This window comes from Pelmatolapia mariae, linkage group LG5 (assembly GCF_036321145.2).
Source record: "Pelmatolapia mariae isolate MD_Pm_ZW linkage group LG5, Pm_UMD_F_2, whole genome shotgun sequence".
In the NCBI taxonomy this organism is placed as follows: domain Eukaryota; kingdom Metazoa; phylum Chordata; class Actinopteri; order Cichliformes; family Cichlidae; genus Pelmatolapia; species Pelmatolapia mariae.
This window is the reverse complement of record NC_086231.1, coordinates 13267261-13293601: the sequence shown is the minus strand read 5'-3', so window position 1 is coordinate 13293601 and position 26341 is coordinate 13267261. Positions and strand designations below refer to the sequence as shown.

The following is a 26341-nucleotide window of genomic DNA, read 5'->3' as shown; positions in this document are numbered from 1 at the left end:
GGCAACAGTCTGCACTCTGTCCCCTCTCCCACCGCCTTTTTCCTGCCTTCTTGCTCTCTCTCTCCCCCCCTGTTTCTGCTTTCCCCTCTCATCCATCCTCCCTCCCCCTCCAATTCCCCCCGCTCCATCTCCCTCTCCATGCAGCTTGCCAGTGAATGAGTCCAGTCAGACACAAGCTGTTTAACAGTGCAGTCTCTCTCTCTCCTTCTCTCACACATCTCTTTTACTCGCTCTCTCTCTCTCTCTCTCCCTCTCCCGTCTCTGGAGCAGACAGTCAGTGGAGCATCGGAACGGCATCAGAGCGGCACAGGACTGACGGAGGAGGACGAAGTCGACAAATGCTGACAGAAAACAATTAAGAACATTTACGGCAGAACATCAATTGTAATACAGTTGAAAGCAGAGCAGAAGCAACAGATTGCCCTCACTTGCAATTGCTGCTACAACTGATGTTCTGGGCTTGGAAATGAAGCAGACTGGGAACAGCTCCTGGCATCTCGTGGTCAGTTTCTCTGTCTGAAAGAAATGCTTTCGCTCTGTACAAAGAGGAAGGAATTAACAGTGCTGAGCGACAGGAACCAAAAGCTTTGATTCAGTCGTAAAGCAACACGTTGCTGGGCGTCAGCATCACCTCCACCATCAGTGTCTCCTCACATCCACATCTTCCTTTCTACACCGGGATCTAAAGAAGAAATTCGAGCTTTGAATGCATAAACAGGAGGATGTTAGACTGGCATGCAGAGTGCAGAGTTTAGGGAGTTTTGCTGTGAATCAAAGAGCAAGATCACGTTTTAACAGTGCAGGTGAGATCGGGTGCCGTCAGTAGTTCCACCTGACTCTCATTTTGACTTCTGACGACATGAGAGACATGTAAAGGACAATGCACATGAGGATCAACAAACCAGAAGCCAATAACTAGAGGAGAGATGACAGGAAAAGAGAGACCTAACCCTGGAGCACACGGTCACAGATAGATCCATAATTATTTTTTGAAACTATTTACCTGATCAAAAGTGAGCAACCGTGACGTATATCTTTCCACATTTCAGATTTCTATGATGTTTTTGCACCAGGGGACATTAATTTCACATATAGAGAAAGACGAACAGCAAAAACTTTCTTTCATGTCAACTTGTGCCACCAGTCAGTGCAAGTAACTTTCTGCACCGATTCAAGTCGGTGTGAGTGCCTTGGGGCTGTCATTTGACTGTTCTTTTTGGAGTGAAGTGGATCTGCCGTGGGGGGCAGCTGACAACCATCCAAGACGCCGCGAGCCGTACTCCGCGTGAAAAATGCCCAGCCGCGCTTGGCCAAGCCGGCCGACCCGGGCCCGACGACGGGCCTCTACATGGAGAGGTCGCAGAGTCGCATCAGCCTGTCAGCGTCCTTTGAGGCCCTTGCTATCTACTTCCCCTGCATGAACTCCTTTGATGAGGATGATGGAGGTAAGTGGTAATGAAACACACACACATATGCGCAAACCTGCACAGGACATCAACATGACTGATGGATTAATTCATAAAACATAGGCCTCCAAGATACATTATTTGTGTCTGTTAGGCAGTGAGTTATGTAAAATCTGCCAGAACTTGAAGGACAATCTCCTTTCAGCATGGGTTCATTGATCTAAAACCTAATAGGTAGTTTTTAGGTAGTTTTTCCTTTTTCTTTTAGTTTTTAATATTCAATATTTTATCAGTCATTTTTTATAGTGGATGGAGGTCATTTAAAAATGCCACACATTTAAGAGAGCAACTTCTTCAAGGGTGTACAGCACTGCAACCACAACGGCAGTAATATATTACTTTAATAGGAACTACTATTTATCAATGTTTTGCGGACCAAAGTGAACAGCAACTAAAAATAAAAGCAATCATGCTCTGAAACTGTCTGTCTATATCTGCCCCACTAGAGGCGCTAAAGTTATAAATATGGATATGTCTGCAGAGACTCTTGTGGCTTTGGTTGTCATTGTCAGTTTAAGTATTCTGTCAGGTATGAGAGTAAGCTGGTATTAGTGTGTTGGACTTTTGGCAGAACTGTGGGTAGATAATGTGCATTTTCTACTATTCTAACACTTTAGAGAACAGATATGTTAAATGCATAAAAAGAAGTGAAAATCTTTACCAGTGATATCGACATTACATCTCTGTATGTCTGTCTATGACTGAGCGTGGCTCTCTGGTATATTATGTGTTGCATATGTTTGTCTCTGCGCTGTATACCACATATACTGTAAGTTCATGCCTCTGTGGTTTCATTGTCAGGTTCTCATTGTTCAGATTGTCATTGCAACTATGCAGAGGGAGAAAGACAGCAAAACCTATGCACACTTATATCCACTTTCATTGATGAGATTGCTGGTAGGATAAAGTAATTCCTCAAACTGGATGCATTAGATGATGTAATGTATTTTGCTCCTGAACTGGTATTATTGCAAACTACATAACCTCTGATTCACTGTCGTATTAATCCTGCCTAGAAAACTGCATTACTAGTATCTTTTCTAGAGCCCAATTCATACTGGATTATTTGGCCGGGTATGTATTTTTTTCTGTTTCCTTTTGTTTGTTTGTTAAGTGACATTGGAGGACAATGAGCTTTGGTGGATAAACTGTGTTATGACTGTCTTTCCAAAGGAAATTGACATAAAGGGCAAAAGTACTTTTAATCCATGTAAAGATATCAATATGTATATATATATGTATATATATATATATATATATATATATATATATATATATATATGATTTTACTTATATATAAGTAAAATCCTGGTAAATTGGCTTCACCAGGGTTTTTATTTGTGGTATAAAGAATGTAAATGGGGAACACAATGTTCATGTATAAAAAAATTAATAAAAAAAATTATCATTGTAATTGAAAAAAAAATTCCACACAGTTAACATAAAAACAACAGTGAGAAACACACAAACACCTTCCTTACAATCCACTTGTTGTGGCTGTTTGATTGACTTGATTACCTTTATGAAATTATCTTTGTTTGGTTATAATGCATGTTTTTACCGCACTATTAAGAAAAGTCATGTTAAAACGTAGCCCATATGTTCATACAGTATATATTGCCAAATGATTTTGAAAATCTACACAAGTTTGATGCATTGATGCATTTGATGCAAATCATTCTTAAAACACAGGAGATCAAAATTAAAACAAGTCAAATTATTTATGTGTTACTCTGTTTTGAAGACTTGGTCTATTTGTTAAAATATAACTCTAAAAGCAATATAACTCCTTTTGGAGTTACATTTTATGACAAACTCTATCCAAACTAGAGCCAAAAGCTGTTAGATCAAATAAAAGGCTGGCCCATATACAGAGACGTGTATAAAATTTTCATCCTTAAGAACATTTTAACGGTGAATTTAAAAGTGTAAATGCTGCTCTTGTGTCACGGACATTTCTAAATCATACAGGAGAGATAAAAGGCCCAAACGGCAGCAGCCTGCATTTTTCTTATTGTAAAGACAGAAGTATAGTATATAGTTGGAACATGACCCATTACTGGCTGAGACCACCTGTTATAATTATTTACATAGTAAATCATAGCAATTTTCAAACCAAGACATGCCGCAGCTGTGTCTAACCAAACCAGCGCTTAGAGGACTGTTTTTAGAAATATTGTGCACATCACTTACACCTGCGCCTGCTCAACAGCACACAGACACACACACATTAGTATGATCATCTCTGTTGACTTCACATGGACCCACAACACCAACACCCTGGAGAAGGACCAGCAGTGGCTGTACTTCCTCTGTGTGCTGAGGAAGAATAACCTGGACCGGAAGCTGCTGCTGGCCTTCTTCCCCTCCTCAGTGGAGAGTGTGCTCTCCTGCTGCCTGGGTGTTTGGTACGCAGGGGCCACAACTGAGAACAGGAAGGCTACGCAGAGGGTAACTAACACCACCCAAAAAAAATCATTGGCTGCCCTCTGCCACCTCATGAGGCCATAGCCAAATCCTTGTGTCTCAGGAAAACCAGCGCCATCACAGATGAACCCTTACACCCCGCCCACCACCCGTTTGACCAGCTGCCCTCTGGTCTACCAGGTCCCACACCTCCAGGATCACAAACAGGTTCTTCCCCTGGGGCATTCAGACTGTTAACAAACACTATCCCCCCACATCCCACCCACCTCACCAATCTGAGCCATGGTATGAGTAACCCCATCACTCAGGCCTCTGACATAGGGACTCTATTCAGACCAAGTCTTTTCTTTGCACTACTTTTAAGAACTTTGCAACTATTTTTTGTTCTCTAATATCTGCCTTTCTCCTATTTTTGTATATATTCCTCTTGATTGGTTATATTTCTCCTGTTTGTTATTTATTCCTGCTGTCTACTTTTTATATTTTATTCAGGCACAGTTGGTGTGGAGCACCCACAATCTCATTGTACATGTAGAATGGTATTCAGGATGAATCAAAACTAATACTCAAGCAGTCATTTCATGGTGTAAGCACTGCACGGGAAAGCTCAGTCTCTTACCAGCACAAGCACGCTCTTCTATGAGCACTCATGCATTGACAAATAGACGTATTCCCATGTCTAGACAAACAAATTTATATGTACAGGCATTTGTGATCGTAGGTATGCTGTATGAGCATACAAATACACAGGTAAGTCTCAAGACACATATGCGCACACACAGGAACATGAAAGCAGTGTGTGAGGTAATCAGAGCGAAGCGACAGGCCGTGGTTTGTGGCTCTCCATCTAATTAAATGCTAATATGGCTGCTGATTGTGGCTGACTGCAGCTAAATAGAGGCCTGATTGCAGGTTAATTCTCTCTCTCCCGTTTTCTGTCTCATTGTCTCTCTCACACACTCTCTCAAGCCTTCACTCCCTCCCTGAGCCATTTTCACTCCGCAGTTTTGAAATCCTGTTTGCAGGTTAGCTCTGTCTTTCCACCTTAAATTGCCTTTTAATCGCTTGACTTCTTGTTTCCCTTCCCCTTCCTTTTCCCCTTCCCTTGCTCTCTTTGTTTCATTTGTCCTCTCTCTCGCTTCATTTCAGCTCAATTCAAATATGATTCTCTGACAGCACAGGAAGGAGGGTACTGTTCTAACAACAATAAGAAAGAACAGGTGAAAAAGTAGAAGTAAGGCAAGACAGTAGCCCTATCTGCAAGGGTACATCCCACTGCTGTGCTGGATTTAAATTTACTTTAAAAGAACTGCTAAAAGCAATGTTTTGACAGTCAGATGAGGAGAAGAAATTGCATGGCTTGAGTGTGTTTTATAGCTAAAACACTATGTTGTGGCTGAAATTTAGACACTTACCTTTGGTTCCTCAGTGTATACCTTATAGGTATGTAAAACTGTGCAGGTTACTAGTATGTGTGGGTTTATATTGGAGATTTTATCTTTGATTTTCAGAATCTCATTTCACAACACATAGATCGTATTGTGCTTAAACCTTCAGGCATTGTATTCTGTAATATAGAGCATTTTGTTCATGGAAGTATTTCTTAACACTTCTGCAAATTGACCTGTGTCCTGCTTGTTTGTTTGTTTAGCTTGGTCACTGACAGCACACCGCTGCCTTGTTTTGGAACAGTTTGCACTTTAACAGAGGACTAAAGCTGAACAGAAGTGAAACACAACATTAAAAAGCAAAAGCAGTATATTTGCACTCTGTATTTGGTCAGTAATGTTTATCCTGTGTGTAATATTAAAAATGTAATTTATTATATTGGGATTAGATTGAGCTCTGAATAAGTATTACATATGACAGATATAATATTTACCTTTTACTGTCAAATAGAGGTGACACAGTATGGAAACCTCAAAATTACATCACATGATTAAGGTGACAATCAGTGGGCAGCAGCATGGCTTCACGCCAGGAAAGAGCACTGATGATGATGTTTGCTTTGAGAATGTTGATAGAGAAATATGCAGAAGGTCAGATGGAGTTACACTGTGTCTTTGTGGATCTACAAAAAGCACATGATAAGGTACTAAGAGAGGAATTTGCCGTAAAGCGCAAATTTTATGAGGAAGTCAGGAATTACAGATAAGTATGTGAGGCTGTAGCAGGTCATGAGGACAGTGAGACAGTGGTGAGGTGTGTGTAGTAGGAGTGACAGATGGGTCAGAGGAGGGAGGGGTGGGATTACATTTGGGACTGGCTCTGAGCATCTTCCTGTTTGCAGTGTTGATGGACAGGTTGATAAATGAGGTCAAGCAGGAGTTTCTGTGGACTAGGATCACAGTGTGATCTGTAGTGAGAGTAGGGAGAAGGTGAAAGAGAGCCTGGAAAAGTGGAGGTATGCACTCAAGAGAAGAAGAGTAAAGGTGAATAAGGCAAGACAGAATATGTGTATGAGTGAGAGGGAGACAGATGTAGCAGTGAAGCTGAAAGGAAAACAGGTAGTAAGGGTGACTGCGTTTAAATACCTGGAGTTCACCACCTAAAGTAGTAGACAGTGCACAAGAGAGGTGAGAAAGAGAGTGTAGACAGGGTGACGAGGGTAGAGATGAGTATCAGGAGTGATTTGTTCCAGAAGGATCGCAGCAGGAGTTACCGGGAAATTTACAAGATGGTAGTGAGACCTGCTATGACTTACAGTTTGGAGACGGTGGCACTAACAGAAAGACAGGAGGCACAGCTGGAGATTTTTCTTGTGACTGATAAGAATGGACAGGATTAGAAATGAGCATATTTTAGAGGCGCAAGTCTAGGGCACGTTGACTTGGACCTGTGCAGAGGAGGAATAGTGGATATGTTGCACAAAGGATGTTGAATATGGAGCTGCCAGGCAGGAGAATAGGACAACCACTGAGAAAGACATTTGGAGGGTTGGTGTGACAGAGGAGGATTCTGAGAGAAATGGAAGGTGTGAAGAGGGGAGATGAAGACACGTTGTGCAAACCCCTAAAAGGAGTAGCTGAACAAATAGAAGATGGACATATACAATATACTTATAAAATGGTGGTGTAAACATGGGGAAGGTTTAAGTACTGTGCTCAGGGTATGTACAAGTAATCCCTGGATTCACACTTTTCTAAATGTTCTGTTTGAGACAGTTTTTTCTGCTCAGTCAGGAGAAAAAACAGCTTTAAAGGAAAGTGGTCTTAACAGGAAATGAGCTAAAGCACCTCCAGACTGGCAAACCAACTCAGGGGCCACACTACAACCCAGTATAAGATAAATAAGGATTATTTTCAACTACATAATAATAGGTCCCCGTTAAAATGAAACAGCCACCACATAATTGGGAAAAGCAGAACAGTTGTAGGTTGGTAAAAAAAAGGGCAACTGATCCTTAATTGTAAGCCCTTTAATTGACCAAATAAGTGGGAAACGAGCTTTGATTCATGTAAATAAAGTTTATGTACTCCCTGATAGTTAAAAAATAAACAACAATAAATGAACTCATGCTCACAGTACATACCCCAGCTGATGACACACAGCCTTATGTAGGCCATGCATGTGTTATTAGCAATTCAGGTGTCAGGTTTCACCATTTAGGTGACAGACTGACAGTTGAGATGATTCTCCAGGATTACGTTAATGTAAAATATGAAAGCCAGTCATCAGTGCATGCATTTTTTTCCCCTATCATCTGTTTGAACCAACGTCCCAGGGGTCAGTGAATCTCACAGTAATGGAGTTCACTCCAGAAGTAACTTTATGCCGTAAAGCGCAAATGCCACTTTCTTATTTTCTCCTTCTGGTTCTGACTTTACACACTTTGCTGCCGAATGTCCTCTTGTTGCACTCAGCTGTGCTTATTAAATGAAAGTGAAGAGAGTGATAACATAGTGAGAAATGCTTCAATTCAGCAATGTGATTAATGAAAGCTTCTCAGTATGCGTTGCTGCATTTTATTCTGAGCTGATTCCCCCTTCAGTGGATGCAGAAACTAATTGTTGTGCCTCTTCTATGATATGTTTTTTGTCAAATCTTCCTACAAACCTGCACCTGAGTGTCTACCATAAGCGGGATAAGTATCATCACTGGAAAGTAAAAGTAAAGGCATTCATAGCAGCACTCGATATTATTCCATGAAAAATGCTTCATGCAAAAAGCTGAACAATTGAGCCTAAAAAACTTGTGAGATGATTGAATTGAAATGGAAAGCCTCATATCTTTACTTTATTGGATGAGTCATGTGTCTGAGCTTATTTATTATTTTTTTAACAACTTTCCAACAAGCTTTCATTCGTGTCAGTTGCAAATATGACTTCATATAACACAACATCCTATCCATCAGCACGGGACAGGGTCCAAAACCCAGAGACGCACACTGGTGATGTGTGAAAGATACAGAGAAACACAATCAGTAAAAAAAATCAATGTAATGTCCTTAAATTGTAAGTAAAAAATATTATTCTTATTGTCAGTAAATTATTTAAATTACATTTGTGGATTTTTAGAAATCATCTGTATAAAGTAAACATCATTTAAATATCCATAGCTGTGGCTGGTGTTTCTGAGTGATCTATTTTATATATTTGCTTTCTGTTGGCTTGTTTAATATACAACAATACAAAAGATTTTCAGAGTTAGCCTCCATGTAAAGTGAGTCTAAAATTCAAAATGCTTTTTAAAAAAAAATGTTGCCTCTTTTGAGAGCCAGCCGATATCAGAGGACAAGACTTTTTATTCCTCCGCCAGTCCGTGTTTATGAAGATAAACATAAAATTAGACACACAGACAATAGTCAGTAGTTTTAAGATCCTGGCATATGCAATCCATCTTTTGTTTTCCATGTGGACTGTTTATCTGTAGGCCACCAAAGTCTGGTCAGTACTGCTCAGACTAAAAAAAGGAAACCAGCTATTTTCTGGTAACAAAAGACTTGTCCCTTGCATATTCATCTACCTAAAACGCTGCATCCAGCTTTTGCAAACCAAAAATGTGTTAAACTGTGAAGTCTCACTGGCCATATGCTAAACACTTTATTGAACACACACACTGTCATACAATGTATCACTGAATCAGAAATTGGCACTTTATCACTTTATCAGCAATAAGAGACAACCTATGAGTTACTATAGGTCACTAGTCTGGTGCTACTGCATGTTTTTCTTATTCTATAATACATTGTGTGATACTGTATTGTATTTTGCCATTCCCCAAGTTGAGCCATTTTATCTTATTTTAAATTGCATGTTATTGTGTTCTCTACACTGTTGTGTTGTTCAGCCCCTGATTGATCCTGCAAATTTCATTGTACTAGCTCTGCTTGTAAAATTAACAGCTGAAAGTACTTTGAGTAGTAAATAGGACTAGGACAGTACTATATGAATGCAGTCCATTTTTATTTTCCAGAGTCCAAAACTAGATTTTTTTTGTCTATCTGATTTAAAAAAAATGCTGTGCACAAAAAATACAGCCAGCAGAGACAAGTTCTTTTTCTTTGAATGTAGAATAAAAATTAAAACACTAATGTTTAAGTGTTTTAGGGAGAACACTTTTTTTCCCTCTCAGACTTGTTCTCGTTCCTTCTAATCCTGCCATTAATCAGATAGAGAAAAAAAAATCTCTAATAGAAACAGAAACAGAACAGGCGCTCCTGGTGCTGCTGTACTGGGAGATTAATTGACTTTATATTTCATTGTGTGAGTGTGTGTGCTGCAGTAATTCTTTGCTTGTGGGAACAAAATGTTCTCATAAGGAGAAGGAAATTAGGAAAATCTTCCAAAGTGGTGATCTTATCCCTTAATTAGCTAATTTAGGATGAAATCTTTGGGTTATTCTGAAGATTAACAGCAGGATTATGTACAGGTTTACACTTGGACTGCTCCTCTGCGAGGACACGTGTTAGTGAGCCTATTTAAAATATTTAAACTGCAGAATCCAGATTTCCTATAGAAACATTAAAAGAGCTACCTTTTAGTTAGAAATGAAAGTGTTAAATGTGTGTGTGTGTGAAGTATGAATGTGCATCAGGTATTATGGCTTCATAAAGCAGCTAGACGAGATGTCACTTCTAAAAGGAGGATCTGGGACATTAGCCTTCTGCAAATCAGGAGAGAGAGAGTGAGCAGAATGACATGAAGGGAAATTGAGAGGAAGGGAGTTGGGACTTATGTATGATGAGCATAAGTGGAGCGAGTAAAGAAAAGAAGCAGGATGAAGAAAATGACATGAAGAAAGAGGATATCAGTCAAACATCAGCTGGCGATAGATACGGAGGAATAGGACAAAAGTGGTAAAGGTGAACAGAAGAGCATGAGGAGGGACGAAGAAGGTAAGACTGAAAAAAAGTACAATAGCACAGTAGGTCTCCTTTTCCCTTCTTGCTTTAAAAAGAAGTTAAATCTTTCATGCTCTCTTTCTTCTTGCATCTCTTGTTTTTTCTTTTCCTCCTTCCCCTGCTCCCCTTCATTGAATAACAACTCGTTTTCTTCTTCAATTCTGCTGTCAAGTCACACAGAGGCCAAGTGTATGAAGAGAAGGCAGTGAAGAGATTAAGGAAAAGAGCAAAATATTTCCAAGTCAAAATAAGGCAAAGTCTGTGCAGTAGTGTTCTTTATGAAAATAACTGAAAGAAAGATGCCAAAGATATGAATTAGTAGCGGAAGAACTGAGGAGAAGGACGGGAAAAGCAGAGAGGTCTCTGGTGTGCTTCTAAGCTAGAGAGACGACCCAGAAAAGTCAAGAGTAAAAAAAATGGACTGCCAGGAAAGGAGGTCTATTCTATAGGGAGGGCGAGGAGGAGGAGGAGGGGCTGGAGGGAGGGAGGTAAAGGCTGCAGGTGTTCATTTGTTATACTGAGCAATATGGCAGCAGGGAGTGTGTTCTTAGGTGTGTTTTAGTCTGATGCGGGAACAGCGATAGAGTTGTTGCTTTAACACAGTGTTTCTCTCCATGGGGTACAAAAGCACGTCAGCAGCGCCACATGGCAGGGGAAGGTTTGATGAATTTCTTACCCGGAGATTATAATGCAATATGACATCCTCTTTAACAAACCAGCAGCTCGTCTCTCTTTTCACACCAATGGGAATGAAAGAGCTGTGAGGAGACGAAGATCTAATGTTGGCAAATTCTCTGTGCCGAATGTCGCTCACTGCTTTGTAGAAGACAGTTTGAATTTCTCTCTGAAGCCTTATTCAGATTGAACACAAAGCAAAATGGCGTGTGTTTATTGACAGAAAATCAAGGAAATGGCAAGGTCCTTTTAGAGACAATTGTTACTGCTTGAAAGACATTAATGAAATGCCTAAGAGTAATTATTTGGGCAGTAAAGGGGACCTCGGATCACCAGTTCAGTCTGATTAAAAAAATATATTTTAAATATTAAATAAAAAAGGGAAAAGAAAGCTTAAAAAGGATGGTAAGTTTTTTTCCTACAGCTCACGCTAGTACTACTCAGCTGCACAACATTATGGTTTCTTTATTTTCACATCACGATCAGCATCCAAAGCACAAAACAAATGCAATTCTAATTGAAAATAAAATAAAAAGCACACACCTCCATCTTTACTATAATAACGAATAGCTATGCCACCCACCACAGAACAGAGCCCTCTACTGTGCGTATGTGTTGCATTATTGGCTAAAGTTTCCCGTTTTAGCCATTTACCAGCTCTTACTGCGCAGGTCTGGGAAAGCGTCATCTTTGTTGTAAAAGATTCCACCTTAAGGATCCTTTGTGTGTCCTTCTTGCTTCCTTATGTTGTGTTGCTGGCAGTATTGTCTGGTTGTGTAGATCCAAACAGAAACCAACATCCATTCAAAAACAAAAACATTTTTTGTTTGTTATTTTGTGTTTTAATGGACTCCAAAAGACCTAACAGCACTCATATTCAATCCAAATATACCCCCCCAAAATAATCCTGATCCACAAGGGAGTGAAGCTGTGTGACATAAGCACAAGCTCAGATCAAGGGTAAGCATTTGTTATGTGTGCAGATGCATAGTGTTGATACTGAATCTGCTAGCAATAGGTTCACTGAAAATGTGTCCTGCTACTACTAAGTTATCCACCTGCACAGTTCAACCTTTGTGAAAAATCACACCCAAAATAAAAAATCTTTTAATTTAATTCACCCAGTGATTAAAATGATCCTAAGTGTAAATGGAAACTTATTTGTGTAGAAATGTAAAAGATAGTTTTGTCATATCAGTGCATCTGGCCAAGAGCAGCTCTGTATTTGCATGCATTCTGCGAATTGTAGCATAAAATGTAGTTCAAACAGCTGCCCGATTCCTCATTCAGCAGTATGTTAGGCAAATGTGATGTGAATGCGGCTGACCTTTAAAGCAGGCAGCAACTCATGAGGTTCTAATAAAACATGAGCGACTAGCTATCAGATATTGCGGCTTATATTTATTGCAAAAAGCATTCTCTTGGTGTAGCAGGCCTGCAAATGAATGGATTACTTGCTGACAGCGAGCTAGAACCATCTGGCACTCTGAAGCTTTCTTGTTTTCAGTGATACTAGATAATTGATGAAATAAATCGATTGCTATGCTGGACCCTATTGTAGAATTTGTGCTTTCCAGACACCATTTACACTGGCAACTAACTCACTGGGGGTGCTTAAAATAACTGATCTCCTTTTAAATACCCCTTCAGATTTCAGACTGACGTAGTTCCAAATAGGGGCAGGACTCAGACACTAGGACGAGATGCAGGGATCCAAGCAAGGAGTGAAAATAACAAGAAAGCCAAAGAATTAGGGAAAGGTAGAAAAAAAAGTACGTAAGACGAGTACAGAAATGAAATGAAGGTCTGAATGATGCCTGACTGTCTTGACAGGCTGCATTGTGACAGCCTGAGAGCAGGAAGTCAAGTTGACGTGGGTTTCAAGTGGAGACAAAGCCAGACGAGACAGCCTCTGCGATTCCTCTCCAAACATACCGTTACATAATGAATGAGAGTGAGATTTCATTCTTAATGCCACAGCCTGTTAACAGCCGTGCTTTGTGTGGTAATGACAGGAAGCCACCGAGAGGCAATTTGAATGTGTTGATCCGACGAGCTTTGACAGCCACCTCCCATTGTCTCTCATGACAGGTTAAAATCACCACTTCCTGCTCAGGCTCCTTGTAAACTGCTGTGATTACTAGAACCTTTAATGAGTTAAATAGAAATATTAACTAAAAAAAAAAATACTTTTCCTACTTCTTAGTTTCCCCCTTTGTCCAATTTGTTTTTGGACTCTTCTTCCTTTCTTTCTTCTCTTTTATCGTCATTTTTCATTGTCTTCCCTCACCTCTTTTCAGCCATCATTGCCTCTAATTTTCTGCTGTCTCCTTCACCTCCTGCTCTCACCTGTCATAATTTTTTCCTGCTCCTTTTCCTCTTTTGTCAGTCCTTTCTTCCTGTGCAGTGACCTGACTCTTCACTTCTCTGTTTTCTGACAGAGCTATAAGTAGCTATAACTTATAGCTATATAGCTATAAGTTATAGCAACTTGGATTTTATTTTTGTTGCTTGAACATCATTTTGCTGAGATGTTGCAGACAGTGCTTAGACCATTAAGTGACTGGAAATCTTGATTTCCCACACCCCTAACTGGTTACAGCAAATGAGCCTGGTTTTGTCAGAGGTTTCTTCCTGTTAAAAGGGGTTTTTCCTTTCCACTTTTGCCAAGTGCTTGCTTACTGATGCTTGGTGTTTTCTTTTTATTATTGTAGGGTGTTTACCTCACAATTAAGCACAATGATATGACTGTTGTTATGATTTGGCGATATATAAAGTTTCCAGGTAGAAACTATTTAGAAAAACAACCAGTTAAACGGCTTTGAACTACATCAGCATAGTGTTAACTCACTTCAAATTACTACCAAACAGAATCTGCACAGTAAAGAACAATAAACAGTGAACTACAGGAGACTCAGAGGCAGGCTGCTCACATTATATCACAGCACTGCCTGAATGACATCAGTGCTTCCCTTAAATTAGATGTCAGCAACAAGGTGAGTTTGCTGATTGGTGAGCTGGACGGGTCGCCTTTCCAATCAGGGTCGAATGAATCCTGGAAGCAGACTAATTGGCACTTGGGTCCAATCATGGTTCAAGGACTGCACAGCAGGATCTACATATCATGAAAACACAGAAGAGGTTAAGCGGATGGGGGGGGGGGTGTCAGGTGTCAGGGCCATAACATTTGGCAAATGTTCTTATTTGAGTGCTAGATGACATTTATTGCCACTCTGGTATCTGTTAAGTTTAAATTAAGGCTACAGCTAGCAGGACACCCACCCCACCTCCCCTCCTCATGACCTCCCCCTTCTGATGCTATAATTTGTGAGCACTTAAGAGAAAATATATCACAGCCACCGCTTTTATTTAGTTTTACTCGAATTTCTTAAACTTAAAATGCTCGTGAAAGAGCCCTTTTCATGAAACCGCATGAAGATAAACACGTGCTCCACCTACTGATGTCTCAGAATTTTAGCAGTAACATTTACAATCCGTTTGTTTGATATCATAATGCTAATAAAATCAAGCTACATAGCGAAAAGCTTAGAAAATTATCTGGTGCTATTATTGGATCAACTAAGCTCAGATTATCCAACGCTTTTTGTCTCTGTTCTTGCAGAAGTGTTGCATCTACACTAAGTAACTGAATGTAAAGATGTTCACTGGCTCTAACTGAATTTTCTATGGAACATGTTTCTGTAATGAATCTTAGGAGTTGCTGTAAAGATGTATGTAACATGCACTGAATCTAATATGATGTCCTCTCATTGGGAGAGATTTTGTGAGTAGAAAATAGTCCATCACTGTATAAAGATATACTCATGGATATTTTCTCAGTAGTGTTCCAAATTCTGTTTGCAGCTCTGGGGATTTGTGGTCTCTTTTCATATAATTGGAAGCATTCATTTCAAAATTAATTAATTATATTTTAACATCTATTAATCGCAATTTACAATCCCCCGAGAATCAGTTTACCACCAAGAATTTTCTCTCCAACAGCACCTTAAGGACACGAAGACTTTTGTAGTGATATTACGTTAGTTTATCAGAACAAAAAGTATCCACAATTCTTTTTTATCCACATTTCTGTCAAAATGTTGAAAGATAATTCATTTTACTGTGATAGAGGACTAACTAAAGAAAAGAAAGTAACACAGATGTTAGGCTTTTTGTTTTATGATAACATATGCAACCTGTCTTTTTCTATACATCCTTAATTACTGGGTCCTTTTTTATTTTTAGACAAACCAGTGGTGCAGACAGTAGATTATCAATAATCCATTAAAAACAAGACAATTTGTCATCTGGCGTTATGAAATTTTAAAACTGTAACAGCTGTTAGGACATCAGAGTGAGCTTGGATTAGCTGGTACAAGAAAATATACTTTGAAAATAAGTTTTGGGATCGCTACTACTTGTAAAAATGGAAATATGCTTTTTCAGGTCAACTCTAAGTTATGATGTGTAAAATACTTTATAATATTTTGGAGAAGGTTTCCTTAAAAATGACCTCTAGTGTCCGTATAAAATAATTCTATTATAGATCTAACTCAACTTTGGACCATTTCTTTCTAATTTCATTCTCGTTGTTATACTTGATTCTTCAGAGTCCATTTTCATAAGTCCTTGCTCAGGCATTTTCTTGCTTTTAAAAAAAGTGCTTGTTGGAGCCTCTGCTTCCATTCTGGACCAGTTATTCCTCTTCACTGCCCTGCGGTTCTAATATAGACCTTGGCGGGAACAAATCACCATAGTGCCAACTGTAATAGAGGTTAGAGGACTCTCTTGTGTGTATGTGAGAGTGAGTGCTTACACAAGGGCTTTTTGTGTGCACGTGTGAGTCCTTTATCAAAGAACTAGCCAAAATCATGTTAAATTTATTTCGTTGAAAGGACCAACAAAATTGGTGCTCCTTAAAGTGATTTATTCTCCCTGCAGCAACACAAGAAAACTGTCCAGTCATCGCTTGTAAGTAGATAAAGGGTTCTTGCACTGCCATTGATTTGATCAAGATATTATCACTGATAATGTGCTGGATAGAAATGTTATACTGGTTCAGACACTAGTCTGATAAGATAATTCTACACCATATCTGACTTTATTATGCTTCCTTTTCAGATTTTACAGGGACCTGTTTGATTACCTAAAACTAATCAGTCTTTTAAACTTAAAAAGTTGTTTTTTCAACTTTTTACCTTAATGAGGGCAATATTTTTTGGTTTCTGCACATGTATTGTTCTGCATTGTACTGTAGCTCAGGTCCAGTAAAGTCTTTAGCACTGAACATCCACTTTTGTACCAATTAGCAAATGCTGGGATGCTAATACACTAAACTCCAATGGTACTTACCTGCATGTTTTGCCTTATGGTAACTTTGCAAGTCAAAAATCTTTAAACTGCTAATCATTAGAATAACAGTCAGAACATGTTGGGATGCAGATGTTAGCATGCAGCCACTAGTACAGTGGCTACGAGACTGCAAAGTTTTGCATGTAGTAAACTGCGAGATTTTTTTCTTTTTAATCAGTTAAAAAAAATTAAAAAAAAGTATCAGGTTAGAGTCAAACAGATGTACTAGATGAAAAAACGCTGATAGGACAAAGCATTTTTATAAAAAAAACAATAAAAAACCCAAAACGTAAATAGTTATAAATTTATTTGCCTGCAATTGAGTGAAATAAGTATTTGAATTCTGGCTCCAGTGGGCAAGAAGCCAGTCTGTGCCCACATGGCACACAGATTGCAATTAATCAATCAATAAATTACAGATCCTCCTGATGTCTTGGGTGGTGGAGCAGGTCACCTACTAATCAGAAGGTTGGTGGTTAGATACCTGTCTGCTCCAGTCTGCATGCCAAATATCCTTGGCGAGAAACTAACTCCAAGTTGCTCTCCAATGCAGCCATTGGAGTATGAATGTGTGTGAACCAGTCCATTTACCATGTGTATGAAGCACACCTGTCCACAGAATCAGTTTCTTCCAGTCCAACCTCTCCACCACCACAGGCACAACCAAAGTCAAATGATGTCAGAAACAAAATTATAGACCTATACAAGGCTTAAATGGGCTACGAGGCCATCAGCAAGGAGCTTAGTGAGAACGTGACAACTGTTGGTGCGAATATTTGGAAATGGAAGAACTATAAAATGACCATCAACTGCTCTTAGTCTGGAGCTCTATGCAAGATCTTGCCTCATGGGGTGAAGATGATCATGAGAAGGGGTTGTGGATCAGCCCAAAACTACACAGGAGGAGCCTTGTTCGTGTGTAGTGTGTCACCATTGGTAACACACTACACTGGTAATGGCACCCAAAGTCCCCTATGCTTGTAAGCATAGGGAACATGTACAGGCATATGGTACAGAGATGGTTTGGGATAAAGTTCTGTGGTCACATGAAATCAAACTCTTTGGCATTAACTCAACCAGCAGTGTTTGGATTAAGTGAATACTATCTACATCCACAGTCACACGTGGAGGTGGAAATATTATACTTTGAGGCTGTTTTCCCGGTAAGGGTACAGGTTGACCTCACTGCATTAAGGGGCCAATGGATAGGACTTGTTTTCATTCATAGGGCTTGTTTTGTAAAAACAACAGAACTGTAATTAAAAAAACATATTTTATGATAAACTCTCACCCTATCATAGCTGGCATAGGCTCCGCCCCCAATGACCCTGAACTGTAAAAGCAGACAAAAACGAATGGATGAATTTTTTTTTACCACCATAAGGATTTCATAAAATAACAAACTCTCACGTTCTTTGCATTTTACACTAAATTATGCAAATATTGAAAAAGTTCTAATGGTGATCAAACATGCTTTGCATTACATAAAATTGTAAAAAATAATTAAAAACTGAGTATTTTACATTTCTTTTCTATCATGTCAGTGTCTTATAAACTTCCTTTTGCTGCTTTGGCTTGTATCAAAGAGTAAAAAAAAGAGTTAAGTGTATGGGGTCTGTCAGACAACGAGGATAAATATAAGTTGTGTAATTCTCTGGAAAGCTGTTTATCACTTTGTTAAATTGCTTCAGTGGCAGAGTACTTACAGTATGGAGGAGCAGAAATAAGTCATCTTTCTTTTTTTCTCCCTTTCATTATCACATTTCATCGATGCTGCCAACCCTTCATTTTATCTCTATCTTTTCTGTCGCTCTCGATCCTGCCACTCAAACTCTGTCTTGTTCTTTTTAATTTGGGCTTCTTCTCTTTTGTAACTCGCCATCTTGACAGATATTTTTCTTCTTCCAAGAGGCCCTGCCTCTTTACATTATTTTTTCTTCCTGTCTCTCTTTGTCTTTCTATCGGAAAATAACTAGCCTTTTGCTGAATATAACATCGCTTGTTCTTCTAAGACAATAAATGTCTTATAGATGAGAAACAGTCATCCAGTATGTTCAAATCAGAGCAATGAGAATCTTAGATTTGTGTGGAAGTGGTATTCAAGTAAATAATGCATACGTATGCTGACGTCAGTGTCCTCATATCTTCCTTGATGTCACTAGACTGAGCACTTTTTCTCAGAAGCCACAGGGATGGAAAGAAATTATTCACTGAGGTTCTGTTAGTATTTTTATCCAGTGAGTGTTTAGCTGGTCTTACAGAGGGACTTGGGCTGGCTGTAGCTCAGGAGGTAGAGCAGGTTTTACACTGGTAGATGGTTCGATCCCTGGCTGCTCCAGTCTGCATGCCAAAGTATCCTTGGGCAACATACTGAACGCCAAGTTTCTTTCTGGAATGTGTGTGAATGTTAGACAGGAAGCACTTGGGTAGAAAAAGCATAGAAAAAAGTTCTGGTATGAATGATTCAATGAGGCATGTTATATAAAGCGTTTTGAGTGCACGAGTAGAAAAGTGCTAGTTCATTTACTTAAGTGTTTGTAGTAAATGTTTGCCATTATATCAAAAATCTAATAGCACAAATTCTTCATGTTACATCCTTTATTTAAGCAATGCAAACTGATCATTTGCAATGTGGCTAATTTGGGCGGTATATGACGTTTGCCAAGATTAGAAGATCTTAACAACAAATACAATCAAATTGCTCATGACAGGATGAATTGTATTACTTTGTTGATTACGTGACCTTATAACTTCGTAATAATCCCCTTAATTAAAAGTCAGTACTTTCCTTTATTAAATACAACATACACTGTGTTTGGTACTACTTTGTATGCCAATATAAAAATTTAGTGTAGGCATTAAATGGTATTTGACACTGTCCCTGCTGTTTTCTTATGCACAATAGTATAGAACTTCAAATTTTCAGCTTCCTTTGAAATGCATGCACAATTCATGGAACAAAAAGCTGCATAAATATACATGAGCGAGTGAATGAGTAGTGAATCATGACTGAGTTTAAAGCTTAAAAGAATTCTTCACTAGTGAAAATGCTAACTAGTACAATGCCCATGTGACTTCTGAAGCTGCCGATGTGAGAATACTTCCTGCTTCTGATTGCCTTACCCAGGCAGCTCCTTTGGTTTAACTCTGTTTACAGTAGCAAAGCCACTTGAGAAGTGTGTACTGTACATGAGACAGAATAACTTACCAAGATGGCCTGACCTGTTTAACAATATTGTCACATTTAACGGCTAATGACAAATGCCAACTTATTTCTAAAAAGCACGGCTTGAGGTTTGCTCGTAGCCATAAGTGTTGGGCACTCATTAAAAGTGATTTAAGGAAACAAGAAAAAAAGATACAGTAACTGGATGCTGGGAGATGTGCTAGACCAAGTCTGATACAGATGATTACACCCTGTAGCTTACATAACCTAGAGGCAAAGGACATTATTGGAAAAAAAAAAGAAAAAAAAATCTCCTGGTTAAGTAAAAGTTAACACAAAAAAATTTATTGCTGATTTTTTTGTGCCAAAGTGTACCACTGGAAATCTTGTAGAATCCATAGATTAGCATTTTTGGCAGCTCATAAATGACCAAAACGATATGGCTTTTCAGCATGTTGGAGGAGGAGGTGGTCAACCAGAGTGCAGCAAGCTCACTAATGAACCAATGACAAATGAAGATTTTTGTAACTGAGATTTTCAATCAATATAAAGGGTTAATCAGAATATTGGCAGCTCATCAATAACTTTTTCACAGGTCACAGGGACATTTCATTTCACCTGAGAGGAGATAACAGATAAGGCATGTACATAGAAGAGAAAGCTTTGATTTCATTCTCCTTAACTGCACCTATATTTCTCCCTCTGAAAGGAGTTTGTTAGCAGTCTAGTGTGCACAGTTTTCAATATATAATTTTCAGGTTTTGTGTGATGGTACCAATATAAATTTGAGCTGATTTAATCTTCTTGAAAATCGGGTAAAGGTCACATCAAATCTGAAAATCTGTAAAAATGTTATATTACCCACAGTTTTTCATGGACCGTCTTCAAACTTCACAGCAATATACTAGGCCTCGGGGAACATGAGTACCTAGTTTGGCTAAGCATTTGACCTTGACCAACATTGTTAGCACTCAAGGTCAACGATGACATTGAAAAAAATTGAAAGAAACCATATTGAGTAATATATCACATTAGAGGGCTTGGTGAGAACTGTAAAATGCACTTTTTATGTTTCCAATATGATGCCCTACAAAGTCACAATGACATCATAAAGTTTCACAAAACCACACACTGCGTGAATAGATCTTAAAATCTCTTGGTCATATGGATTTCCATATTACCAATTAGTGCTCTCTGAGAGCTCTTGTTGTATACAGTATTGATTTAAATATACAGTATATATGCTAAAACAGAGATTGCATGATGCATGATCAACATGCTCCCCTGGCCAACATCAATAGACTGGGCTGACCTGGGAGGATGGTCAGCTAATGAGGCCCGATGAACACCATAAAAGTCTGCGAATATACTCAGTCACTCCCTTAAATTCACCTTACACCTCCACATTACGTCTATCTTCTGCTTAAATTGCTAATATGAATATAAAAAATTCCCTACTTTGTTGAGTGTACAAGTTGTATTTTTATTTTGAAAAACTGAGACACTTTACAAGCACATAGTACTGTACATACTGTGAGAATTTGTACTTACATACTGTAGCTAATAATACAACTTTGTACGGGAAATGCAGAAATAAGTAGACTTAATTAGTAGTGCCTGCTCATACTAATTAAATACCTCTCAGCTGTGACTACATGCATGGTCTGATGGATGTCTAGTTTGATGTCAGATAATCTTTGGCCTCAGTCACATCCTCGTTTAAAGTGAGATGAGTGGTGGCTACCACTTTATCACTCCATCTTGTTCCGTTTCATGTGTAAACTAGTGTAACAAGACTGTTACTGCGAGTGTCATCTAACCACAAACACAATCTTGTGTTAGTGAGGCAGCTTTACTTTTTTATGCACATACACTAACTGTACAAAGACCATCTTACCAAATAGTCATGTATCTTGGTGTTAGGTTAGATAGCCTGTAAACAGGGAGCACCAATCACTGTGGTAGAGGCATGTGTACAAGGGACCCAGGAGCCATCACACTACTGCTTAAATGAGAAGAAACTGATTAACTCACGGGCAGCAGCTGTGCCAATAAACCCCTGCAGCTGAGCAAAACTATCCTGATACTACAATCAGTCTGAAACATTGTTTGTCGGTTAATCTATCCTGATATCTTTGAGCAAGGCATTCAAACTGGGGTATCTCCTGGCCAAACACATAAGACTGTGACAGTACTCCCCAGTGTTCAAAAATAGTATAGCACACTCAGCAAAACCCTCAATTTCTAGGAAGGTTAAAAAATGCTTATCTACCAATAAAGTAATTAGCGCTGACTCCTTCTTCCGGCGTTCAGTGTTCTGCTTTGCCCATCATATGTGGTGCCAAAGCTTTGAAAAGGCAGCTTCTTTTTCATCTCCAGCCTTAGTCATCGCTCGTCATCGTCTGTAGTACCGCTACCAGGAAAGTCATTTTTTAAATAAATGCAACTCTTTCAGTGCCTCCCAGAATCCTCTCAATCTGACAGGCACCTTATGCCAAATCATCTCTTTCTGTAATGAATAGTCTACTGGTGACAAAGTAATTTCACTCACTGGATATTGCTGTACATCCATTTAGTTTCATTTAACCACTGATTCATCCACAGAGGTTCAGACATGCAGCGATGACTGTCCCTTTTCCAACAAAGTATGCATTAACACATTTTTGCATATGTCATGTTATGAAGAATGGAAACAATAACCTAATTGACAAATTACATATAGATAATTGCTTAAAACTCATCTGCAGAACTAAAATAAGCAGGAACTCTGCTTTTAAATTGGCTATAATATGTACAGCACAATTTAGGAGGAGGATTTCTATAAAGTATTCCCAATAGCAGTTTTAGATTTCTGCTTCTTCTTCCCTATGTGAGAAATTAGGTCAAGCTAAAATTCATCCCCCCCCAAACACACACACACACACACACACACACACACACACACACACACACACACACACACACACACACACACACACACACACACACACACACACACACACACACAAAATGTGGCCTAGAGGAGGAGATGTCTTCATTAACTTTTGTGGCAAACTCACTGTGGAAGTACAGAAGGGTGGGTGTGCAAATGGATACATCACAATCTCTCAGCACGGCACAGGAGGCAAATACTGCCTCAGAAGTGTGTGAAGTTGAGTTTTTAAACTTTATAAAGGGTTTCTCAGAAAAAAAGTCCTTCCTGAGAAAAGAGGGAAGTTATATGATGCTACAGTTCACTCTATGGCAGTAACACTGACAGGGCTTTGACATGATAACACCCCACTGTGCTAGAAGGGGATGTATTTGCTGTTTGGAAAGTTGGAGAGATGTTGTCTGTAGCTGTACATAGAAAATTTGACCACATTGCCAAGATTATATTTGGCAGTGTCTCTTAAGTTGTGAATCAGGAAATGATTTTTAAAAAATAGTTTTCTTAAGTACTTTAGATACATTAATGATTCATAATGCTGGTGACTTTGCTGATACCCTTCTGTTTCCAAATGCAAAACTTCTATAGAGCATGCTATTTAAGCTGCTTTAAGCTGCCCGAGACTGCTGCCTACAGTATCTGCAAGCCACATTGCAACCCACCTCTAACACAGCTGCTCCTTTCATGCCATATTTGTCTTAATTAAGGACATATTTGACATATATTCATGAATATTATTTGTATATGGGATTCTTGCTACTGCTGTCAAAGTGCCTTAAACTGACTTACACTCTATCATAAATATTCACACATATTTGCACAACACAAGCAAATACTTATTTTGTCATTTTTAGACATTTTACCAGTAAAAGTCTGAAATCAATTTTGGGAGATTTATGTTAAGGCAGATCCCAATTCACTGCAGAAATATCTGCCTATTGAGTGATTTAGGCCACAAGGTATGACCTACCTTGTCTACAAGTCTCCCTGTCTGTATGTTGGTCAGATAAGTTGTCTGAATGGAGAGCGACTATTTTTGTATCTGCTCTGCTTTCATTAATATCCCTCTGCTGGGAGACAAACTAATGAGTCCTGGCTCACTGATTGCTACATCACAACTTTTGTGCGTCACCTCAGACACTTTTTGTGCTACATCACAGCAGGCACACTTCATCACACGCTGTGAACTACATTCACCAGAAATGCAGGAGGCTATTTTAGATTGGAGTGAGATTTTATTTTTATTCTTTTTTCCCCCTCTTTCAGAGGTGGAGAACAGAGAGGAGAAAAGACTGGGAGAAATGCCCTTGCTGATATTTATATAGAGATGACATTTAGGATAGTGGGGAAATGGTATTCACCTTTCAAGAGCATTAGGTAAACCTTATCATGTCTGAGGGGAATAATACCCAATTCTGATATTAATTCTTCACTTTTACAAAGATTTACTTTTTTCAGACATTTGATTACTTTTAAAACTTTTTAAGGTGAAAGGAAGGACAGGTCACTTGCACTTGAACCAGGGTTGGGGATGCAGTGAAAGAAAGGAGAGAATTCAGGTTGACAGAAGGAACCTTTGCAGTGAGCTTCCAGATTTCAAATGGCTGCACCAGACTTAAGACCCGAGGCATCTGGAAACAAATAAACAACAGCAGCTGGTCTCAGAAGGAAAAGTGGCCGGGCTTAGCTTTCTAAGCAGATGCTGGCTGACCAACATCTGTCATCGGCATATCAGTAAACATTTGTATTTCAGGGTGATTATATCTGAATTGAATCAAAACAAACACATTTTTAGACAATATATATATATATATATATATATATATATATATATATATATATATATATATATATGGGGGGTTGACAATTCTTTTAAGCTTTAAGGAAAAAAAAACATCAAGGCAGAAAGAAAACGAGTACAACCTTTCCACTGTGGCATGAAAGCCATTTGAACAGGTGAGTAACTGTTTATCCACAACCTGTTTGATGTTTTGAAATCCTGCAGGTCAGCCATTTTTAATGAGAATGAATGACTGCACAGCTTTGATTTTTGGTTTTCACCAACTATCTACTAGGCACATTTGGGCCTATACTTTTGATCCTAATGGCTCTGTACCAGAACTATTAAATGTCAGATGTGGCTACATAGTTGTGGCACAGCTGGGCCATATAAGGCAGACCTGTGAGTGAGTTTTGGTCGCCAGACTGACTGTTAAAAAATAGGAAAAACTGCATACAGCTTAAAGTTTTCTGTCGTTCAGTTACAGGCCATGTTTAGTCTTGACTGATGGTGTTGCCTGTATATATGTAGCAAGGTTTTCTATCATTTTTATGACTTGTTAGCAGGCAGTAACTGATGTGACTTCACTTTATAAAGCACTGAAAGAGATGGCAGGCAGGAGAAAGGAGAAAACATCGCAGGCCTAATGTTTTGTGCAAAGTGTTGGGGACAAAGAGAATCAGTGGAGAAATGCTGCAAATAAAAAAAACTGTCAGTCCTCTAAATTTTAATCTTTTATCTTGATTGCCTGGCAAGATTGCCTTTCACTCTGCTGCAGATAAAGCATGTTCAATTGGATTGAAGTGAACAGAGATAATATCCCATCAGTGGCATGAAAAGGGTTGCAGCAAACCAGAGTGGTAGATGTGTCTCCGGCCATTACCCACCTGCTGTATTAGTTATGTAACTCTACTCCACCTCAATACACCACCCGTGACAAGAGGTGACAGGAGGCTACACACACACACACACACACACACACACACACACACACACACACACACACACACACACACACACGATCTAGTTTCCGTTACTTCAGAGGACATAACATGAACTTAAATCCATTTTCGGTAGACTGACTTTAAGCATAACCATATTTAGCCCATAATGTTAACCTCAAACCAAAGCTAATATTTTCTTTAACCAAGTTTTCATCCTAAAAACAAAGAATTTCTACCAACAGAGTTTTGTTCTCAAGTAGAAGTTGTTTCCACAAGTTTTGTGTCTACATAATGTAACAACATAATGGAAACACGCACACAAACACTGAAGCAAGCTAATAATATATGCCCCTGTGTTAAAATGCTCACAGAACATCCTCACCACTGTCTCTGGATTGACTGCAGTCTCCATAGTAATGGCATCTGTGTCCATGGCAACCATGTCCGTGTCACTGCTGGTGACACAAGCTGTGCCCAAATCACTTCCTCATTGACTCGTGCATCACTCTTCATGTAAATAATAAGCAGTAAAGCAGTAAATTAAGAGATGAGAAAGACAAAGAAAACTTGTTCATTGCAACTGTTTTTCTTGGCTTAATGATCTATAACATGAATTAACATGACACTTGTCATGAATAAAGCTCTATAAATATGCTCATGTAAAGCAGAATTTAAACTTGTACAGAAAAAGAGACAAAAAACCTTCCTAAACATTTTCTAGGACAAACTAAGAGAACTTTTGATTTACTTTTTTCATTTTCATTTTACAAGATGGCTGCTAAGTGGCAGGAGTTGCTTCTTGCCCTATTTTTTTGTTAGAATCTTTTTAGAACATAAATTCAAACACAAGCAAAGTGAATGTCTTTGCTTAGCCGTCAATATCTTACAAAGAGTGCCACTGTCCAATAAGAGGATTTAGCCAGAAGTTAACTAATGGAAAGGACTTATTTTCCAGAAACGACAGGCAGATTTGGTTAAAAGCACTTGTTGTGAGTAAAGCTGCCTAGCTAAAACATAGCAATACAAGTAAAGTCAGCAAATGTAACACTGCTCAGCCAGCAAATATTAGCAGACTAACATTCAAATACTCTTATTGCTGTATCTACTATAAAACACAATGAGGACCTGTGTTGAACATTAGCAGTTAGCAAAGTTGTGCGAACAGCAAATAATACAAATTGTTTGTGTTACACAGCATTTGAAAGGCATTGCAAGCATAAACTATTCAGCAATATTTTACTAGAAGTCTGAAACTTCAT

General features: G+C 38.9%; 1 protein-coding gene across 1 annotated transcript in view; it reads left to right on the top strand.

Moving 5' to 3' along the window:
- The first annotated feature begins 182 nt into the window (after positions 1-182).
- rims4 (regulating synaptic membrane exocytosis 4) overlaps positions 183-26341 on the top strand; it is a 51108-nt gene continuing 24949 nt past the window's right edge. The window contains exon 1 of the mRNA XM_063473723.1: positions 183-1445. Within this exon, the coding sequence (XP_063329793.1) occupies positions 1349-1445 (97 nt within the window). The 5' untranslated portion in view covers positions 183-1348. The remainder of the gene's footprint in view (positions 1446-26341) is intronic.